The following is a 20,863-nucleotide window of genomic DNA, read 5'->3' on the forward strand; positions in this document are numbered from 1 at the left end:
ATGCTGGCATTCAGGGCCAGGGATCGCGGGTGGGTAGGGGGGGTACTTCCTCTTTCTCTCCAGTGTTTGGGAGATGGACAGCTGAACGCTTCAATGGGACAGTGTAGAGATGCTTGGTGACGTGACGGAGGTGGTGGCTTTGCTGCCACATCCTCTGTTTGGGGGTGGCAGGTGGCACTGTCACTCCAGAGGTGGAGGAAAAGGCTGAGACCACAGCAGAAGAGGGAGAAGGAGGAGCCTGAGATCTTTCATTGTTTTTGGTGTTTACTCCACTGTAGCTCGTGCTTTGCATTTAGATGCCTGGTCAAGCAGGTGGTGCTCAGGTTTAGAACATTTATGCACAGCGTGCAAACTACTCGCGTCTTGTCGTCAGCACATTGTCTGAAGAACTGCCATGCCATGGAACTCCTTGGAACTGGCTTTGGTATGCTCAGTCCCTGGGTACGGTGGGCAGTAGCAGGCATACTGACTAGGGGACGGCCACTCTGCTTTTGCACCCTGCTTCTCTTTTGCTGCGTGGCTGGCGCTGTATGACCACCACCTCTTCCTCCGAACTGCACACGTCACTTGCATGACCTTGATTCCATGTGGGGTCTAGGACCTCATCATCCTCCACATTATCTTCCACCCAGTCTTTACCCCTGCCCTCCTTGCCGGTCTGCACATTGCAGAAATCCGCAGCAGTTGGCACCTGTGTTTCGTCAACATCAGAGACGTGCTGCGGTGGTCCTCCCATGTCCACATCCTGAAACATAAGTCATTGGGCATCGGTGCTCTCAATCTCTTCCACTTCTGGGGCAGGGCTATGTGGCCTGCCCACGGAAATCCTGCCATAAGAGTCATCAAAAAGCATCAGAGACTGCTGCATTACTTGGGGCTCAGACTGCTTGGCTGATTTGCAAGGGGGTGAGGTGAAAGACAGATGCCCATGGGCTGCAGGTGCCAACTCTGCGCTTTCAGCAGTGGACCGAGTGGGAGACAATGTGAAGGAACTAGAGGCACTGTCAGCCACCCAATCTACTACCGCCTCTACTTGTTCTGGCCTCACCATTCCTACACTGGTATTCGGTCCTACAAAATAACGCTGAACGTTCTGTCGCCTATGTACACTTGAGGAAGGGGTTTTATTTCAGCGTGTAGCTGGCACAGATCGACCACGTCCTCTCCCTGCAACAGGAGCTCCAACAGCACCACGACCAGGGCCACGTCCCTTATTGGATGCTCTCCTCATTCTTTGAGGTCACCCACCGAACTAATAGACGGATTAACTATATTCATTACTCTGTCACGTATGCAATGCAGGTGTACCTCACACCAAGAATGGGAATATGTCACCCAACAATCTAACAGACGCATTAACTATATTAATTTCCCTGTCACGTATGCAATGCAGGTGTACCTCACACAAAAATTGGGTATATTTCACCCACTGAGTTAACAGACGGATTAACTATATTTATTTCCCTGTCAGGTATGCAGTGTAGGTGTACCTCACACCAAGAATATGTCACCCACCAATCTAACAGATGGATTACCAAATTAGTTTCCCTGTCACGTATACAGTGCAGGTGTACCTTACACAAAAAATGGGAACATGTCACCCACCGAACTAACAGACAGATTAACTATTATATTATTGTGTCAGGGGTACAAAGATGAAGGATTGCACCCACAAAATAAATCGCTATAGGTAACCCAGAAATTTAACAGCCAGATTAATATATTTCTGTGCCAGGGGTGCAAAAATGGTGCATTGCACCCACAAAAGATCGCTATAGGTCACCCACAGAATTAACAGCCAAATTAAGTAGGTCACCAACAGAACAAATAGCCAGATGAGATTCCTAACACTGTCCCTCACTTCAGCTGCCTGCTTCCTGTCCCTACACTACTTAGAGCTGATGGGCTGTGCTACACGTGATCCAGCTTTTATAGAGGCTGGGTCACATGATGCACCGGCCAATCACAGCCATGCCATTACTAGGCATGGCTGTGAAGGCTTCTAAGTGTCCACAGCTTAAAAACTTGCTGATTGGCTGCCATGCATTTTATTAAATGCCCGAACACCAAACTCAAATACAAACTTTTCCAGCAAAGTTCGGGTTCGGGTCAGGGTATCCAAAATCGTAACGTTCGGTACAACACTAGTTATAAATAAATCTCATATTTTATATTGATTTGATAAGGCTGTGCTTGACTAGTTATTTATTTTTTTCTTTTGTGTTCTGTATTATTGGTAAGTGGTCTAGCATGTGGGGGAGGGAGTTCTCCATATTGTGTTAGTATTGTTTCACTGTGAGATTACCAGGAAGATGCTCGAATTAAGCAACATGCAGCCATTTGGAGTACAAAAACATACTTGGCTCCTTAATTTAAAGCAGGACAATTAAGAAAATACAGCACTATAGTACCAGAGCCATAAACCTGACATGTACCAGTAGTTATGTTTCCTTTTTTAAATTTCCCCTTCGGAGATTAACAGCTGCCTGCTTTTGTCTAGTTTACACCTGTTTTAGGATGATGTGTTGCTGTTGATGAAAAAGTGTCTATAGATTTCCCCGGGGCTACATCTTTGGATTTCACATATCCAGCGTTATTAGCTATTATGCTAGAAGATAATATCTTAAAGCGTCTCTCTCACCCGGAATAAACCCTGCCCAACCAGGCTATCTACCTGTGCGTGTTAAGTTGAAATTGAGCTTCACAAATCAGTCACCTGTTTACATATTTTCAGTTTCCACACGGTTGAAATTTATATTTTTTTTAGGGATTCTGAAATGTAATTAAACCAGCATATATATATATATATATATATGTGTGATCACTACAAGACACAAGGTATAGTAGCCGTCTACGTGTGTATATTAAGGAGAAATTGATAGTCAAGCCTCAGTTGTCCATTTATGTTTTTTTAGTTTCTACACTGTTGATGACACTGATTAAAACAATACCTGTCTTATGTCTGTTGGTGGCATTGTTGCAGAGTAAAATTAACTTTTAAAATTATGCAAATGACCTATTAGAGCACCAGGAGGCGGGCTCATGCGGTTCGAGCATCGCTCCAGCGATGACCCTGGTGTAACATGCCAGAGTTATGTTACTAAACTCTTTTACCCCGCTACAACCTGTTAAGTGTATCTGCGTTGTCATCCTGTGTGATTTAGCATCACATTCTCACAAATGTGCATATTCTAAGCCTGTTAAATGTATTTGCTGTAATTTTCATGTTCACCAGCAGGTGACAGCAATGTGTCAGCAGGACCTTAGGTCAGTTTAGCATATATAGTCTGGAATAGTACATTCCAGTTTAGCTCCCCCTCTATGAGCAGAAGTGGGCTGGCCCATGTCCTACCTCATGGGGAGGAGAAGGAAGTTATAGTTAGAGTGTGCCAGCCACCCCGGCTAGGGCAAGGCTGTGCTGGTAGGAGCTCCCAGTTCTAGGGATCCCAACCCAGGATCGAGTCTCGGATGAGACCAAAGATCTTCATCCCAGTCTGAGCCTTCAGCCTCAACTGGTGACAAGCAAACAGCACCTCCAGAACTCCAGGAAGAGCCATTCCCTGTGAGCCAACTGTGAGTAACCATCCAGAGACCAGGAGAAGCCAAATTCCTCCTCAGCTAGTCAGTCCCATACACAGCAGAAGATAGACAGAGCAGAAGATATAGATTCCTGCCATATTCTCCAGGCACATGATAGGAGCAGAAGAGATATTGATCCCTGCCATACATTGCCAATACCTGCTGGGACCCAAGACTATTGCTGTATCTCGTATGGATTAAAGCTGCAACTAGTAAAGACAAGTTGAATTATATTTCAAGTCTGGATCTCAATTATTGCTACCAAGTTCCTCAATTACTCCTACTAGCAACGCACTCATTTATTGCAAGTGAGCCAGGATCCAGGAGTCCAGCAGTACCAAGGTAGGAGACACTGTTGACACTATTACTACTGCTACACAGAGACATTACACCACTCTGGCATTGCTAACCTGGTACATGAGTTGCAACACCTTAAAGGGCCCTAAGACTGTACCCTGCGCACTCTGCAATTGGCGTCACAAACAAAAACTATAGACTTCTATACCCATATCCGGACCCACTGCATATTTTGGTGTCTGCCTAACCCTACCACGGTCCTGCTCATTGCACTGGTGCTTTTTATCACATGCCCCTTCCTTTAGATTGACAGTGCTAGACAGAACTCGTGCCCAGAACAGTGCGAGCACACAACACTTCGCTCTCCAGAATGAAGCCAAAGATGTTGTGTGCATGCGCCGTTCTGGACACGAGTTCGGTCTAGCGCTGTCAATCTAAAGGCAGAGGGGCATCATTAAGGAGCAACAGGGGTGTCGCCGTAGCGGTGCTGGAACTGCTTAAGCCCCCCTCCTGGTGCTCTAATAGTTTATATGCATAAGTTCATTTTTCTCCGCAATGATACCACAGACATGAGACAGGTATCATTTTAATCAGCATCATCAACCCTACCAAGCTATATGCCTGGTAGTGTAGGGTTAATCCAGGGGACAGATGTGGTCTTTACTACCATTGCTTACCACTACTTTCTACATGTACTCAGTCAATGACCACACATACACTATATACCCAGTTGTAATTGGGTTTAAAGAGGACCTGTCACCTGACATGTCTGTTTTAGTAACTACCTGCATTCTCCATGAAATAACAATTCTGGAATATCTACAGTATACTTCTGACTCTGTGTTGTGCCATTCCTTTATTATTCTTTCTAAAACAGGGATGTCAAACTTGTGGCCCCCTCCAACTGGTGCAAGACTTCCACTCCCAGCATGCCCTGATAACCGTAGCAGGCATGATGGAAATTGTAGTCTTGCAACTGCTGGAGGGCCATGAGTTTGACACACCTGTGTTAGAAGTTATGAATAATTACTAACAGTTTGCAATGAAGATCTGGATGGATTTTACAAGTTAGATGTGTGTCCCTGCACAGTCCAACACTAGCAGAACCGATTGAACAGTGTCAAACTGTACAAGGACACACCCCTAACTGTAAGTTGCTAGTAATTCATTCATAACTTCTATCAAGAATAATATTGGAATGACACATCATAGAATCCCAAAAATACAGTAGATGCACCAGAATTGTTATTACCAGGGGGAAGAAAGATGTAAGGAGATGTTACATGCCCTCTCTAAATGCTCTGGTGACTACTAGCTATTCCAGGACTCCGTATTCTCCCTTACTCTTTCTTCATTTCTGTCTTTTCTCCTCTCTATCTGCAGCAGGCAGTCTACAGGGGAGAGTGCTGTGAGGAGGATGGAAGTGGCAGTGCCACTTATAGGAGTAGTAGTGGTTGTCCTCATTCTTGCTCTCCCTGGGGCTGTAGAGCAGTAAATGGAGGACGCACCATATTTTCCTCAGGACACTTTCTGAGTCTCTGGGGTTCCTGCCTGGTGATAGTTAGTAGACATGGAGACAGTGGCCAGGCTCAGTGTATTTGCAATAAATAACGTCTCTCGTTACTGCACAGATAATGAGAGTAGTAGTTCACACAGCACCAAAAGCCACAGTTCTAAGGTATATTACAGTAGGATTCTGCCAATACTTCTGTATAGGCAGTAGAATTGATGTAGTAGTCCTACTTGAGTCTCACTCTAAACACTCTTTGCAGTCTTCCCAAATAACCATAGGAGTGCAGTTCCATTCTCATTAACTCCTTCGGTAATTTCCATACTGAAGGGTGCAGATCCTAGATTCAGGGATCCAAAGTCTTAATGCTATAAATGATCGGTATCTTACTGTCTGTACCCAGTGCATGGTCTTGATAGTTCTAAACCTTCTATGTCTGTTCTCTTTCCCTCAGGGGTATTCTCTCAGTTAGGGCTCATGCACACGACCATGCGCTGGCCAGGCCTGTCCTGCGGACCACAAGTTGCTGTCCGCAATGCTCGAGCACCGACCGTGGGGTAGCCCTATGCGGATCGCGGACCCATTCACTTGAATGGGGTCCGCGATCTGCATCCGACAGTTCGCACCGTGTGGAGGCATGGACAGAAAACCCACGGAAGCACTCCGTAGTGCTTCCTGGGCTTCCGATCCATTCCTCCATTCCACACCGCATCTCCCGGATTGCGGACCCATTCAAGTGAATGGGTCTGCATCCCTGATGTGGGGTGCACATGGGTTTCACACGGCCGCTGCATGTGTATTACGGCCATGGCTGGGCAACAACCGTGTGCATGAGCCCTTAAGTTGTTCTTTGGCAGCTCTACAGTCTTAGGAATTGTGTTCTCTGGCTGAAGCTTCATTTTCAGCAAACTTAGCAGCAGCTTAGACATGTAGTTCTTGTCTCTAGCTTCTCTGACTAGACACTCACTAACCAGAGGAGGCAAGAGCAGTAGTGTTGATTGAGCACCAAAATGCTGGTGCTCTGGTCGAAAACATCGGGATGCTCGGGTGCTCTACCGAGCACCCAAGTATAATGGAAGTCGATGGGAGAACCCGAGCATTAAACCAGGCACCCCCTGCTCTGAAGAGGGGAGGGTGCCTGGTTCAAAGGAAAAGGTTAGAAATTGATGGAAACCCCATTTAAAACGGTTTGGGAACAGCATTATGAGGATGGCTGGCTGCGTCTTGGACTCTGATTATCTATGACGTACAATAGACAACCGCACAAAGCCTAAATGCCAAAAGCCAGGTATGTAGAAGCCAACAATCTATCCATGAGACAGATAACAGTCAGCATACCTTACAATGGCAGCCTTGTGCGCTATGAGACATTCCAAACCAGCTCTCATCTGACTGAGAGCCAGTAAGTCTCAAAGTTGCTTCACATCTGTTGGATAGCTTGGGTGGACCTGCGCACCTAGATCAATATCATTAGGGTGACAAAAAGTTTTCTGATTGTCCTAACATAATGTTCAATAACCTTTCTATACAGTTTTGTCATGTAACAACTCATTTGCATAAACATGGGCATATGGGAAAGACATGCAAATGAGCAGAATCTGCCTTGTTTTTCAGCTGAAAAACCATTTGCATGTAAAATTTGCGATCTACACTACTAATGAACAGCACCATCTATTGGATTCATAGTCTTGTCATTAGACTATGAAACCAATAGATGGTGCTGTTCATCTTGTTGGGGCGCTAGTAATTGAGGTTTCCATCAATTTCTAACCTTTTTTTTGTGAACCAGACACCCTCTCTTCTTCAGAGCAGGGGGTTCCTGGTTTGATGCTCGGGTCTTCCATTGACTTTCATTGTATTAAATTGTACTCGAGCATCCGCAGTATACGGCCGAGCACTCGGATGTGCCGAGCATAGCGATGCTTGATCCGAACAGCAGTTCGGCAGAGCATGCTTACTCAACACTAAAGAGCAGGCAACGGCAACCTAACTTACTCTGCCAGTGTAGTGCATAGAGAGATAAATTATTTTAACATTAAAGGGGTTGTCCATGTTCAGAGCTGAACCCGGACATACCCCCATTTTCACCCAGGCAGCCCCTCTGAGATGACCATTTCATGCTCCGATGCTCTGCTTTGCCCTGCGCTGAATCGCGCAGGACAAAGGCTTTTTATAGAGTTCCAGTGACGTACTGGACTCTCACTAAGTAAAGCTTGGCAGAGGCTTCTGCCTAGCATTCGGCCCGGTGACATCACAGGCACTAATGGGCGGGCTTTAGCACTGCCTAGCCTTTAAAACGACTAGGGCAGCGTTAAAGCCCGCCCATCAGTGCCGGTGATACCACCGGCAACATTGCTAGCAGTGTAAAAAATATAAACAAACAGCCCTTGCCCTGAGTGATGCAGCACAGGGCAAGGGAGAGCATCGGAGCATGAAATGCTCTGATGCTCATATGGGGGGGCTGCCTAGGTGAAAATTGGGATATGTACAGGTTCAGCTCTGAACCCGGACAACCCCTTTAAATCACAATATTCAGCTTTTAGCAAGTTAGCAGTTAACATTTATCAGTTATTTTTCCATATCTTTGTTATGTAGTGTTTTACCCTCATAGATTTAAGCTGACCATACATAGAATGTGTCGGCAGATAAGAACCATGTGGCCCATTTAGTCTGCCCTACACATTAGATTAAAGTGATCCAAATTTGCTATTTAGGTGACAGTGGTCAGCCACCTAAGTTGTATGGTGGGTCTTTCCACTCTCCCCTAATGGCATGTGCCTGGGTGATATATATCAGGCAGCTGGATTGCAATTCCCCAATTCTTTTCAGGGGAATAGGCCACCTGGCAGAAGAGTCCAGCAGTGACTTTCTTCCCATTTAGGACACATGCATCTCACCTGAGCCAATCAGGCAGGAGTAAAGAGAGGATGGAAGAGATATATTGCTGTAGCTGTTGGCCCCACAAGCTAACAGCTAATGTGTATGACCAGCCTTAGGCCTTATGCACACAGCCACTAATCTGAGTTATTCTTCTGAACATTGGTTCTGCCATTTGCCAACAGTTTGCTAACAGTTATTGGCTTGCACACATTTAAAAATCTATGTGCCAAGTTTAATTTACTTAGTCTAAAAGGGGGAAAGGGTAATTAAATGGTAAGATGGCTGTATGTAACTGGCCTCAACTTGGTTATCTTTGAAATAGGAATAAATCCCTTTGAACTGGCCAGGTATTATATTGCAGGGGTTATCTCTTGGAGAAGAGAGTGTCACATTTGGCATCTACGTCCACATCTGTGGTAGACTTTCTGGTATTCTGTTCAGGCAGAGGAGCAGAATACTGGAATTGCCATATCTGGCATATTTGGACACTGCTAGGGCTCGCTGGATCCCCATTTACCATAATGGGGTCTGTATAGTTTGCAGCATAAATGCCATCTTTCTGCCAGAAAAGAATACCATATGTGGATATAGACTAATCCTATTTTTTGTAACTTCAACAGAAGGGCAGAGGGACATCTCTTTATCTAAACTCAGCAGCCATGAGAGGAACAATGAACTGTTCAATATTCCTGCTCATTCCACCTTACAGTCCAATCACTGATGTCATATAAACTAATGGGCAGTTCTAGAAATATGAGGCTGCAATAAAGAATTGAGTACTTTACCTATCCAGTGCTGACGCTCAGTTCTCCTAGCTGGGCTTTATTTCCCACTTGCAGCGGTGACATCACATAAACAACATATGACCACTGCAGCCAGTGACTAGCCGTAGCGGACACGTGTTGTTGATGTGATGTCACCACTATAGCCCGGTAAACAGTACTCAGTCGGGAGAATTAGAGCTGCTATTTAAGCACAGCTTACTGCTTTATTGCACATTCTTCCCCAGTGTTGTCTGGTTTGTTAGTGAAACAAGATAACCGCTTTAAAGACTATGAGAGAAATGTATCATTCCCCCATGTCTCTTTTTGGCTTAAAAAAGTTGCAAAACCTGGATTATAAATGACATGCCTCCTCCAACAGGCCCTATTATGACTGGCACACAAGATGCCGGTCTTGATGAATCAGGGTCAATGAATTTGTGATTCACATGGTTGGGCCAAATCTAGATGTGGAACCATTGTTCTGTCTCTCTTCTGCACTTGTAATGTGCACTGCACCTTTCTAGTAAAGTTTAACATTTTAATGCTGGTTCTTTCACGCTCTAAAATAATCCAGATCTATGATAGCCAACATAACAGTGTTTCACCCTTTGACTGCTGGAGAACAGTATTAGTCTATGTGTTTGGGGACTTATTGCCCACATTCGATAATTAGTGTGGCATGTACAAGTTCGGACCGGCCCACAGAGGTGCAGGTAAAGTTCCCCAGTGAGCCCCTAGTTCCCCACTCCCTGAAAAAGTGACACATAACACACAGTAGATTGAATGCACTACATACAAATAGGCATTACACAGCATGTCAAGCAGCCTATATTATGTAGAAAACTATGTAGATTTATTAGAGATACTTCCTAATAGTGTTCACAATCTGATTATAATTCACACTACATTGTGTGGCACTACCGCTTGTTTAAACTTGCTGATACTGGCTGATGTGCCTTCGTACCTAGAATTCATTTCAGCCACCCAATGCATCTATGATAATAAACTGGGTACTTTGTTAATACCCCCAACTGGTTACCCCCCTCTGTACCCTTACTGCAGACTGCTAGCAATTTAATTATAATTTCTAGTTGAAATAATAAAGGAACGATACACCATAGAGGGATAAGAATAAACGCTCCAGAATTGTTATTTAATGGGGAATGCATGAAGCTATTAAAACAGGCATGTCAGGAGCGGTGAGAGGTCCTCTTTAACAAAGTACCCAGTTTATTATTATAGATGCATTGAGTGGCTGAGATGAACTCGTGGTACAAAGGCATGTACTACTCTACAGAGATCAGTCTTTGAAGCAGATCCTGTCCACAGGAGTTTAATTGTGGCCAGAAAAGCCATCACAACAGGGGATTGTATATCTTAGAGTCTATATTATGGAATGGATAGAGTCGCAAAAATAATAACTGAAAGACAACAGGTGCGGGCGCTTGGTTGACACTGTTGGGGTTCTACCTGTGTTTTGTGCCAATAGATGGTTAAAACAAAGGAAATCATGTCCTGTCACACAGGATTAAGATTCCTTATAAATACGTTGATCAATAGCAGCACTACTTACGTATGTGATATACAGTATAGTCTGTGTAAATTGTACCCTTCAGTTCATAGGGTGCATGACCAGAACTCTTGGAGCAAATGTATGATATGTCAATCCCAAAGAATAGGCACCTTTCAGCTGCTTCAAAACATCTTGTACATGCTCAAGCACAAGATGTCACTGGCTTCAGGATTCATGGTCGTAAGAAGACCAACAGATATTTTAGGGGTCCAGAATGGACCCATTAATTACATATGAGAGAATTATATTGGATTATATTATTGGAGACTTGTTCCTTGAAGGGATTTAAGTTCTGATATCATGCATTTTTATTAAGTATGCCTCCTCATAAATTAGGCACAGCATCCGGCAGTGCCTGGTTATAGTAGCCTGGCTACACTGCCGGGCAATGATAAATCTCCTCCAAAGTGCTTATAGCTATGATGCACATGCTTTAGGGACTCCTCTAGGCACACAGCTCTTAAAGGGAGTCAGTCACCTTCAAAATTGGTTTCAAAGTATGCATACCACCATGTAGGATATGTGCTCTAAAACATAACTTTCTTGTGAGGATCCAGTCCTGTAATCCAGAGAAATGTATCTTTTTAGTTTTATGCAAATAAGGTTTTCAGTGCACTGTGGGCATGGCCTTTCCATTTGGTGCACCATTGCTCCGCCATAGCAATACCCAGCGCATCCCTTCTTGTTTGAGTGACAGTCCCTGGGATTTCAGCGCTGTAAGCAATAATGCAGGAAAAGCCAGGTGCACAAAATAAAGCAGCCCCACCCATGGGGCACTTAAATCCTTATTTGCATAAATATAAAAAGATGCATTTGTCAGGATTAGGGGTCATGCATACGACTGTATGTATTTTGCGGTCAGCAAAACACAGATCCGCAAAAAAAAAAAAGGGGTAACATCCGTGTGACGTCAGTGTTGCATCCTTTTTTTTGGGCGGATTCATTGTAACAGTGCCTCTTCTTGTCCGCAAAATGGACAAGAATAGGACGTGTTCTATTTTTTTGCAGAACGGACTTGCGGACATACGGACATTTCCGTTTTTTTAATGGACCCATTGAAGTGAATGGTTCCGCATATGGGCTGCAAAAAAATAAATAATTGAACGGACACGAAAAGAAAATACGGTTGTATGTATGGGCCCTTAGAGAACTGGATTTTCACAAGAAAGGTATGGTTATGTTGTGGGGCACTGATTCTCTGGAGATGCTTACTTGAAAATGATTTAGCAAGTGACAGACTCACATTCACCTGACTGTATTTTGGGACAGTGTCCGATACGCATTTTTTGCGGATCACACATGGACCGGTAATTTCTAGGGGGCTGCAAAAATTGGGGCCAGCAGACAGATGTCATCCATGTCCTGTCCAGATCTGTGCGGCCATTTAGCAGATTATAGAACCTGTCCTATTCTTGCAGGTTTTGCGGACAAGATTAGGCATTACTATACTAGGGCCCATGGAAAGTGTGGGATGCACACGGCTGGTATCTGTATTTTAATAGTTGTCATACAGGCACATCTTAATATGTGATTCAGCTATTCTGTTAACTTCAATAGCATTTACCAGACCGTTTCAAAGCAATTAAAGTCTTTAATCAAACAATTTCAGCTTTTTTTTTTTATTATTGAAAAACACACAAGTGGTATAATTGTCATTATGCCAGCATGAACAGAACTTTCATACTTATACTGCTAAAATGATAAATGTACAATAACTTTTTATTAGTAACAGAATGGCTGTTAAATATTTTAACAATGTAATAAATATAATACAGAGTTTATAATCTAGATTTGTCAGAATTGTCTGCATGCATCTTGTTTTTTCACCAAGTAACTGCTAGTGGAATGATACATGGAATTTACTATAGCACATTCCTGACATACACACAAAGTGGTCGTCACATTGCCTTGGTGACATAATCGTATAAATCTCATTTATAGTAACTGTTCCAAAAGAGTATAGTTTGCAAACTAAATTGTATGGAACATATTTGGAATGGGTAATGATAAAGTGGATTTATTGATTATGGCAATTAGAAAGTTGGCAAATCAGAAATGGAATAGAGCTAGTTAAATATAGGTATAGCAGCACGGGATCAAGATGTATAATGTATTGCCGACCTTAATGCATCATCTTTCTGTTTAAAATGTATGAATTACCGAAATTTTTTCGCCCCTATAAGACGCACCGGCCCATAAGACGCACCTAGGTTTTTGAGGAGGAAAATAAGAACAATTATATTTTGAACCAAAAGGTGTGGTTTTGGTGGGTTTTGAACTAATGGTGGTCTGTGCATGACACTGTTATGGGGGATCTATGGATGGCACTGTTATGGGGGCATCTGTGGATGGCACTGTTAGGGGGGCATCTGTGGATGGCACTGTTATGGGGGATCATTATGGGGGCATCTGTGGACGCCACTGTTATGGGGGCATCTGTGGATTGCATGACACTGCTATGGGGGGGATCTATGGATGACACATATATAGCATCTTATCTAATGTGTCATCCACAGATCCCTCTTAACAGTGTCCCTGTGTAGTGAATGGGGTCCAGCATCTGATTTTGTAATGGCAGCGGGGCCCGGTGCAGTCACTGTATTCTACTACACCAGGCCCCACTCACTGTAGTATAATCATATCTAACCTGTAGTATTGTTAAACTATTCAAATCATCTGAAATCCAGCGCATGTACTACTTACCACTAACTTAGTTGCAGCCAGGAGGCTGCCCTATAAGACGCACTTTTACCCCCCAAAAGCGGGGGGGGGGGGGGGAATAGCAGTGCGTCTTATGGGGTGAATGCTGCGGCCGTTGGGTGTATCGGCTGAGAAGGAGGAGGGTCTGGTCTCACAGCTCTTACCATAAGGAATCCTTTTATATGTTTGTGTAGAAACCTTCTTTCCTCTAGACATGGAGGATTTTTCCTCGTCAGTCACAGTGCTGGGTATAAATAGATCTTGGGAAACATCTCTGCATGTTTACATAGTTATTAGATCTCCCCTCAGTCGTCAGCTATTTCCTGACTTCAGAGAGCCTGTATAGTGGTGTAGAACACTGTGCCTTGCAAAAACATGCATAGGGAGTCTGGTGTGGTAGTGAAACAATACTGTGAGTCAGCCTGACAAGCATATGACAGGTGTCGCTTATTTGGGCAGTTATGGGGCCAAAACTGACCAAATCACTCAAGTGTGAACTCAGCCTTGCAGTTCAATGTTAGTGCCAGGTATAAAGAACCGTCCAGTGTCCTGTAGCTGGCCAGCTGAGACCTGTCCTAGGTTGATAATATAGCTTGTGTGTTTTTACAGCTAGACCTGCCAATAACCTTAACACAGATTCTATGTTTGTGTGTTAAATACAATGGCAGAGTTATTTACAGTGACTTCTTGTTTGGATGTCATATAACTGTTATATATAGTGTGTTCACAGAAGTAGAAAAGATAATATGCCTTTAAGATTCATTATATGGATGTGAGGTAAGCTCAATGACACAGCAGAAACAACAGAAAGCATAGTGTTAAACTGTTGTAGATTCTAGACCAATCACAGCCAGCCTTACACACAGCAGGAGTCTTGGCCAATCACAGCCAGCCTCACACACAGCCTGTGTGGGAAATTCCCTAGCAGGAGTTGCTAGAAATTATTATTCACTAGATAGAGAAGCTGAACAGACATTCACTCCACTAAGAGCTGTGTTTTATGGAAGCAGAAAGGCCAAAATAGGTATTTAAAAGTTATATAATGTTCTTACTGTTAATATAATGATTAGAACTGTATACTGAACCAGTTATATGTGTGTTTACTTTCAGTTACACCAATTGCAAACTACAATGTTCACAATCCATATTCAAATTCCATATTGCAATCCAAATTGCATACAACCATACCAGATCATACTGAACCAATCTGCAAATAGTTATTGCTAACTGCTTACTGCAAACTGCGACCAAATTCAGCAAGTGAACTATTAGTTAGACCTCAGATATTCAAAGTGCTTAATCACTTCAACCCCCCTAGCTGAAACACCCTTAATGACCAGGCCACTTTTTACACTTCTGCACTACACTACTTTCACCGTTTATTGCTCGGTCATGCAACTTACCACCCAAATGAATTTTATCTCCTTTTCTTCTCACTAATAGAGCTTTCATTTGGTGGTATTTCATTGCTGCTGACATTTTTACTTTTTTTGTTATTAATCGAAATTTAACGAAAAAAAATGACATTTTTCACTTTCAGTTGTAAAATTTTGCAAAAAAAACAACATCCATATCTAAATTTTTCGCTAAATTTATTGTTCTACATGTCTTTGATAAAAAAAAAATGTTTGGGTAAAAAAAAAAATGGTTTGGGTAAAGGTTATAGCGTTTTCAAACTATGGTACAAAAATGTGAATTCCACTTTTTGAAGCAGCTCTGACTTTCTGAGCACCTGTCATATTTCCTGAGGTTCTACAATGCCCAGACAGTAGAAAACTCCCACAAATGACCCCATTTCGGAAAGTAGACACCCTAAGGTATTCGCTGATGGGCATAGTGAGTTCATAGAACTTTTTATTTTTTGTCACAAGTTAGCGGAAAATGATGATTTTATTTTTATTTTTTTTCCTTACAAAGTCTCATATTCCACTAACTTGTGACAAAAAATAAAAACTTCCATGAACTCACTATGCCCATCATGAAATACCTTGGGGTGCCTTCTTTCCAAAATAGGGTCACTTGTGGGGTAGTTATACTGCCCTGGCATTTTAGGGGCCCAAATGTGTGGGAAGTAGTTTGAAATCAAAATGTGTAAAAAATGGCCGGTGAAATCCTAAAGGTGCTCTTTGGAATGTGGGCCCCTTTGCCCAACTAGGCGGCAAAAAAGTGTCACACATGTGGTATCGCTGTACTCAGAAGAAGTAGGGCAATGTGTTTTGGGGTGTCTTTTTACATATACCCATGCTGGGTGAGATAAATATTTTGGCAAAAGACAACTTTTACAATTTTTTTATACAAAGTTGGCATTTGACTAAGATATTTATCTCACCCAGCATGGGTATATGTAAAATGACACCCCAAAACACATTGCCCAACTTTTCCTGAGTACGGCGATACCACATGTGTGACACTTTTTTGCCGCCTAGGTGGGCAAATGGGCTCACATTCCAAAGAGCACCTTTAGGATTTCACAGGTCATTTTTACACATTTTGATTTCAAACTACACTGCGTGCAGAATTATTAGGCAAATGAGTATTTTGACCACATCATCCTCTTTATGCATGTTGTCTTACTCCAAGCTGTATAGGCTCGAAAGCTTACTACCAATTAAGCATATTAGGTGATGTGCATCTCTGTAATGAGAAGGGGTGTGGTCTAATGACATCAACACCCTATATCAGGTGTGCATGATTATTAGGCAACTTCCTTTCCTTTGGCAAAATGGGTCAAAAGAAGGACTTGACAGGCTCAGAAAAGTCAAAAATATTGAGATATCTTGCAGAGGGATGCAGCACTCTTAAAATTGCAAAGCTTCTGAAGCGTGATCATCGAACAATCAAGCGTTTCATTCAAAATAGTCAACAGGGTCGCAAGAAGCGTGTGGAAAAACCAAGGCGCAAAATAACTGCCCATGAACTGAGAAAAGTCAAGCGTGCAGCTGCCAAGATGCCACTTGCCACCAGTTTGGCCATATTTCAGAGCTGCAACATCACTGGAGTGCCCAAAAGCACAAGGTGTGCAATACTCAGAGACATGGCCAAGGTAAGAAAGGCTGAACGACGACCACCACTGAACAAGACACACAAGCTGAAAAGTCAATACTGGGCCAAGAAATATCTCAAGACTGATTTTTCTAAGGTTTTATGGACTGATGAAATGAGAGTGAGTCTTGATGGGCCAGATGGCTGGATTGGTAAAGGGCAGAGAGCTCCAGTCCGACTCAGACGCCAGCAAGGTGGAGGTGGAGTACTGGTTTGGGCTGGTATCATCAAAGATGAGCTGGTGGGGCCTTTTTGGGTTGAGGATGGAGTCAAGCTCAACTCCCAGTCCTACTGCCAGTTTCTGGAAGACACCTTCTTCAAGCAGTGGTACAGGAAGAAGTCTGCAAGGTAAGAAAAACATGATTTTCATGCAGGACAATGCTCCATCACACGCGTCCAAGTACTCCACAACGTGGCTGGCAAGAAAGGGTATAAAAGAAGAAAATCTAATGACATGGCCTCCTTGTTCACCTGATCTGAACCCCATTGAGAACCTGTGGTCCATCATCAAATGTGAGATTTACAAGGAGGGAAAACAGTACACCTCTCTGAACAGTGTCTGGGAGGCTGTGGTTGCTGCTGCACGCAATGTTGATGGTGAACAGATCAAAACACTGACAGAATCCATGGATGGCAAGCTTTTGAGTGTCCTTGCAAAGAAAGGTGGCTATATTGGTCACTGATTTGTTTTTGTTTTGTTTTTGAATGTCAGAAATGTATATTTGTGAATGTTGAGATGTTATATTGGTTTCACTGGTAAAAATAAATAATTGAAATGGGTATATATTTGTTTTTTGTTAAGTTGCCTAATAATTATGTACAGTAATAGTCACCTGCACACACAGATATCCCCCTAAAATAGCTAAAACTAAAAACAAACTAAAAACTACTTCCAAAAATATTCAGCTTTGATATTAATGAGTTTTTTGGGTTCATTGAGAACATGGTTGTTGTTCAATAATAAAATTAATCCTCAAAAATACAACTTGCCTAATAATTCTGCACTCCCTGTACTTACCACACATTAGGGCCCCTAGAATGCCAGGGCAGTATAACTACCCCACAAGTGACCCCATTTTGGAAAGAAGACACCCCAAGGTATTCCGTGAGGGGCATGGCGAGTTCCTAGAATTTTTTATTTTTTGTCACGGATCCGCAAAACACATACGGACGTCTGAATGGAGCCTTACAGGGGGGTGTTCAATGACAGGGGGGTGATCACCCATATAGATTCCCTGATCACCCCCCTGTCATTGATCACCCCCCTGTAAGGCTCCATTCAGACGTCCGTATGTTTTTTACGGATCCACGGATACATGGATCAGATCCGCAAAACACATACGGACGTCTGAATGGAGCCTTACAGGGGGATGATCAATGACAGGAGGGTGATAAATGACAGGGGGGTGATCAGGGAATCTATATGGGTGATCACCCCCCTGTCATTGATCACCCCCCTGTAAGGCTCCATTCAGACGTCCGTATGTGTTTTGCGGATCCGATCCATGTATCCGTGGATCCGTAAAATTCATACGGACGTCTGAATGGAGCCTTACAGGGGGGTGATCAATGACAGGGGGGTGATCAGGGAGTCTATATGGGTGATCACCCCCCTGTCATTGATCACCCCCCTGTCATTGATTACCCCCCTGTAAGGCTCCATTCAGACGTCCGTATGTGTTTTGCGGATCCGATCCATGTATCCGTGGATCCGTAAAAATCATACGGACGTCTGAATGGAGCCTTACAGGGGGGTGATCAATGACAGGGGTGTGATCAATGACAGAGGGGTAATCAGGGAGTCTATATGGGGTGATCAGGGGTTAATAAGGGGTTAATAAGTGACAGGGGGGGTAGTGTAGTGTAGTGTAGTGGTGTTTGGTGCTACTTTACAGCGCTACCTGTGTCCTCTGTTGGTCAATCCAAACAAAAGGGACCACCAGAGGACCAGGTAGCAGGTATATTAGACGCTGTTATCAAAACAGCGTCTAATATACCTGTTAGGGGTTAAAAAAATCGCATCTCCAGCCTGCCAGCGAACGATCGCCACTGGCAGGCTGGAGATCCCGTCTCTTACCTTCCGATCTGTGAACGCACGCGCCTGTGTGCACGCGTTCAAAGGAAATCTCGGCTCACGCGAGATTACACGTTTATGCGTCGCTGAGCCTGGGAGAGCCGCCTCCGGACCGCGATCCTGCGTTAGGCAGTCCGGAGGCGGTTAAATAAATAACATATTGGTGAGGTGGCAGCAGCATGAGGAGACCACAGAGTGGCCAATTGACAGAGTGGTAAAGTGGCAGCAGCATAAGGAGACCAGAGTGGTGAGTTGGCAGCAACATAAGGAGACCTCAGATTAATGAGATGGCAGCAGCATGAGGAGACCACAGAGTTGTGAGGTGGCAACAGCATAAGAAGACCACAGAGTGGCCCAGTTACAGAGTGGTAAGTTGGCAGCAGCATGAGGGGACCACAGAGTGTTGCGTTGGCAGCAGCAACACTAAACACTCGCTCTGATGCCACACTGCTGGGCAGGCAGGAAAGCTTGTCCAATGCAAACCGGGCCAGTTCTGGCCACAAATCGAATTTGGCTGAGCAGTAGCCTGGGGGATCTTTGATGTGGGGTGGCAGGGTGACCAGGGTGGACCAGTAGAGAGGGTCTAACATGGTGGAGAATCAGTAGTCATCCCTCTGCCGAATGGTGACAATTCGGCTGTTACTACGCAAGCAACTCGGCATTCATCAGGCCATTTGCGTATGTATGTCCACTGCTGAACAGCTAATAAGACATACTATTTTTTCTTATTAATACACCACAAAAATGTATATAAAACAATATACGTTCCACCGCTGAACAGCTAATAAGACGTACTTATAGTTCCTAATAATACACCACATAAATGGCTGTATCACACAACTTGCACCCCAATAACAAGCAAGGTTTGCTGGAATGAGTGAGCTATTATATAGTGCAAACATAAAAGCAGAAGTATAACAACAATTTGGATCCCAGTTAGTGCAACAAGGTGTAATAAAATCACTCCTATTACCCAGGCTGTACACTCCCCTATTGGACCCTGTTCTCTTTGTATAGTGTAGATAATGTCTCCTTATCCTTTCCTTACACCTTGAATAATCTTTCCCTGAACTTGTAAATCTTTTTCTCAGCACAATAAAGTCTTTCCTAATACTGTCCCTAGGCCTGTCACGTCTCTCCCTGCACTAAAAACACTGGAATATGGCTGAATCCAAGATGTCTGAGGTTATTTATAGGGCTCTGACATCACAGGGCTGTCTGGCTGCTGATTGGCTGCATGCATGGCATTGTGGGTGATCTCTTGTTCCCAGCAGCCATTTTAGGAAAAAAGAGGATTTGTTACCACGAAGCGTGAGGACATTAATTTTCAGTGAGAAAACATTTTTTTCCTGAAATTCGGATCGAATACCACTTCGTCAACTTCGATTCGCTCATATCTAATTATGAGGCTTATAAATGAAATGTCACAGGTTAAAATTTTTGCAGTACAGTCTGTTGTAATGTGTTTACCATCCCGGGTATGATAATCTGCTTTACTACAGTAAAATGAATTTGCTGTAAATACCTGTTATCAGTAACACAAAATAATGCACTGATGTCTACAATTACAAATTTAAACAGGTTTTGAGAAGGCACATGTGCAATTTCTGAGTGCTTGCTGTAAAATTTGTGCTATTGGGGTGCTGGCAATAAATCTGTGAACTGTAGAAACCTAAAAAAAAAAAAAAAAAAAAAAAAAAGCTGGATAGCTTAAAAATAGGATTTTCTTGCAGGATGTTGTAATGCAAAACCAGTAGCTCACTCCTTCATTCTCTCTATTTGTTTTTCCTGATCAAGGTACCTAAAATATCCTAAATTATATCTCCCTATTTACTCCCTATTATCTGCTTACAGTGTCCATTTCACACTAGATTAGAGACTTAGTGAGTAAAATAGTGCTGGGTGCTGTTTTTATGTAATTCGTCCAAATATTTGTAATGTGTAATCCATATTTATAATGTGTTTATTCACAATCCCATTTTACACTTTTAAACAACAAGTTCATGACGTTCTGTCACATAGCAATGGAAAGAAAAGACAAGGAAATACCTGTTGACTGTGGAGTTGTAGTTTGGTTTCCGTCTTCTCCACCGGCATTGTTTGATAATGCTGTAAAGTTGTGAAAAGGAAAGTTTGTGGATTATTAATACAAGATTGTAGTGACAATAAGATGTACAATATATTATACTGTACATTTGCAGATTTATTAATAAAGCAAAAATCACTTCATGCCATTAGCGCATTGCGCATATACATTGTATTAACAGTAATGTAAAGCCCCGCGCATGCTGTAAGTCTAGTACAGTCGCCCATAGCTGCATGAAACCAAAGCATGCAGTTCCTTATTTCAGTTTACATAGCATCATCCTGAGACAGGAAAGCTTCTATTTATATTTGGGTGGAGGAGTTTTTAAAGCAACCCACTGAGTGCAAGAGTCTGTGTA

At 43.2% G+C, this 20,863-nt stretch overlaps 1 protein-coding gene across 3 annotated transcripts in view; it reads right to left on the reverse strand.

The window, feature by feature from the left end:
• Nucleotides 1-20,863, reverse strand: part of EMCN (endomucin) — a 243,362-nt gene that overhangs the window by 199,589 nt on the left and 22,910 nt on the right. For all 3 annotated transcript variants that reach the window (XR_006390945.1, XM_044302421.1, XM_044302425.1), the window contains exon 2: nucleotides 20,469-20,528. Coding sequence is in view for 2 of the 3 variants with exons in the window: in XM_044302421.1 (XP_044158356.1) it covers nucleotides 20,469-20,528 (60 nt within the window). In the remaining variant the exon portion in view is untranslated. The remainder of the gene's footprint in view (nucleotides 1-20,468; nucleotides 20,529-20,863) is intronic.

Source organism: Bufo gargarizans, chromosome 1 (genome assembly GCF_014858855.1).
Source record: "Bufo gargarizans isolate SCDJY-AF-19 chromosome 1, ASM1485885v1, whole genome shotgun sequence".
NCBI lineage: Eukaryota > Metazoa > Chordata > Amphibia > Anura > Bufonidae > Bufo > Bufo gargarizans.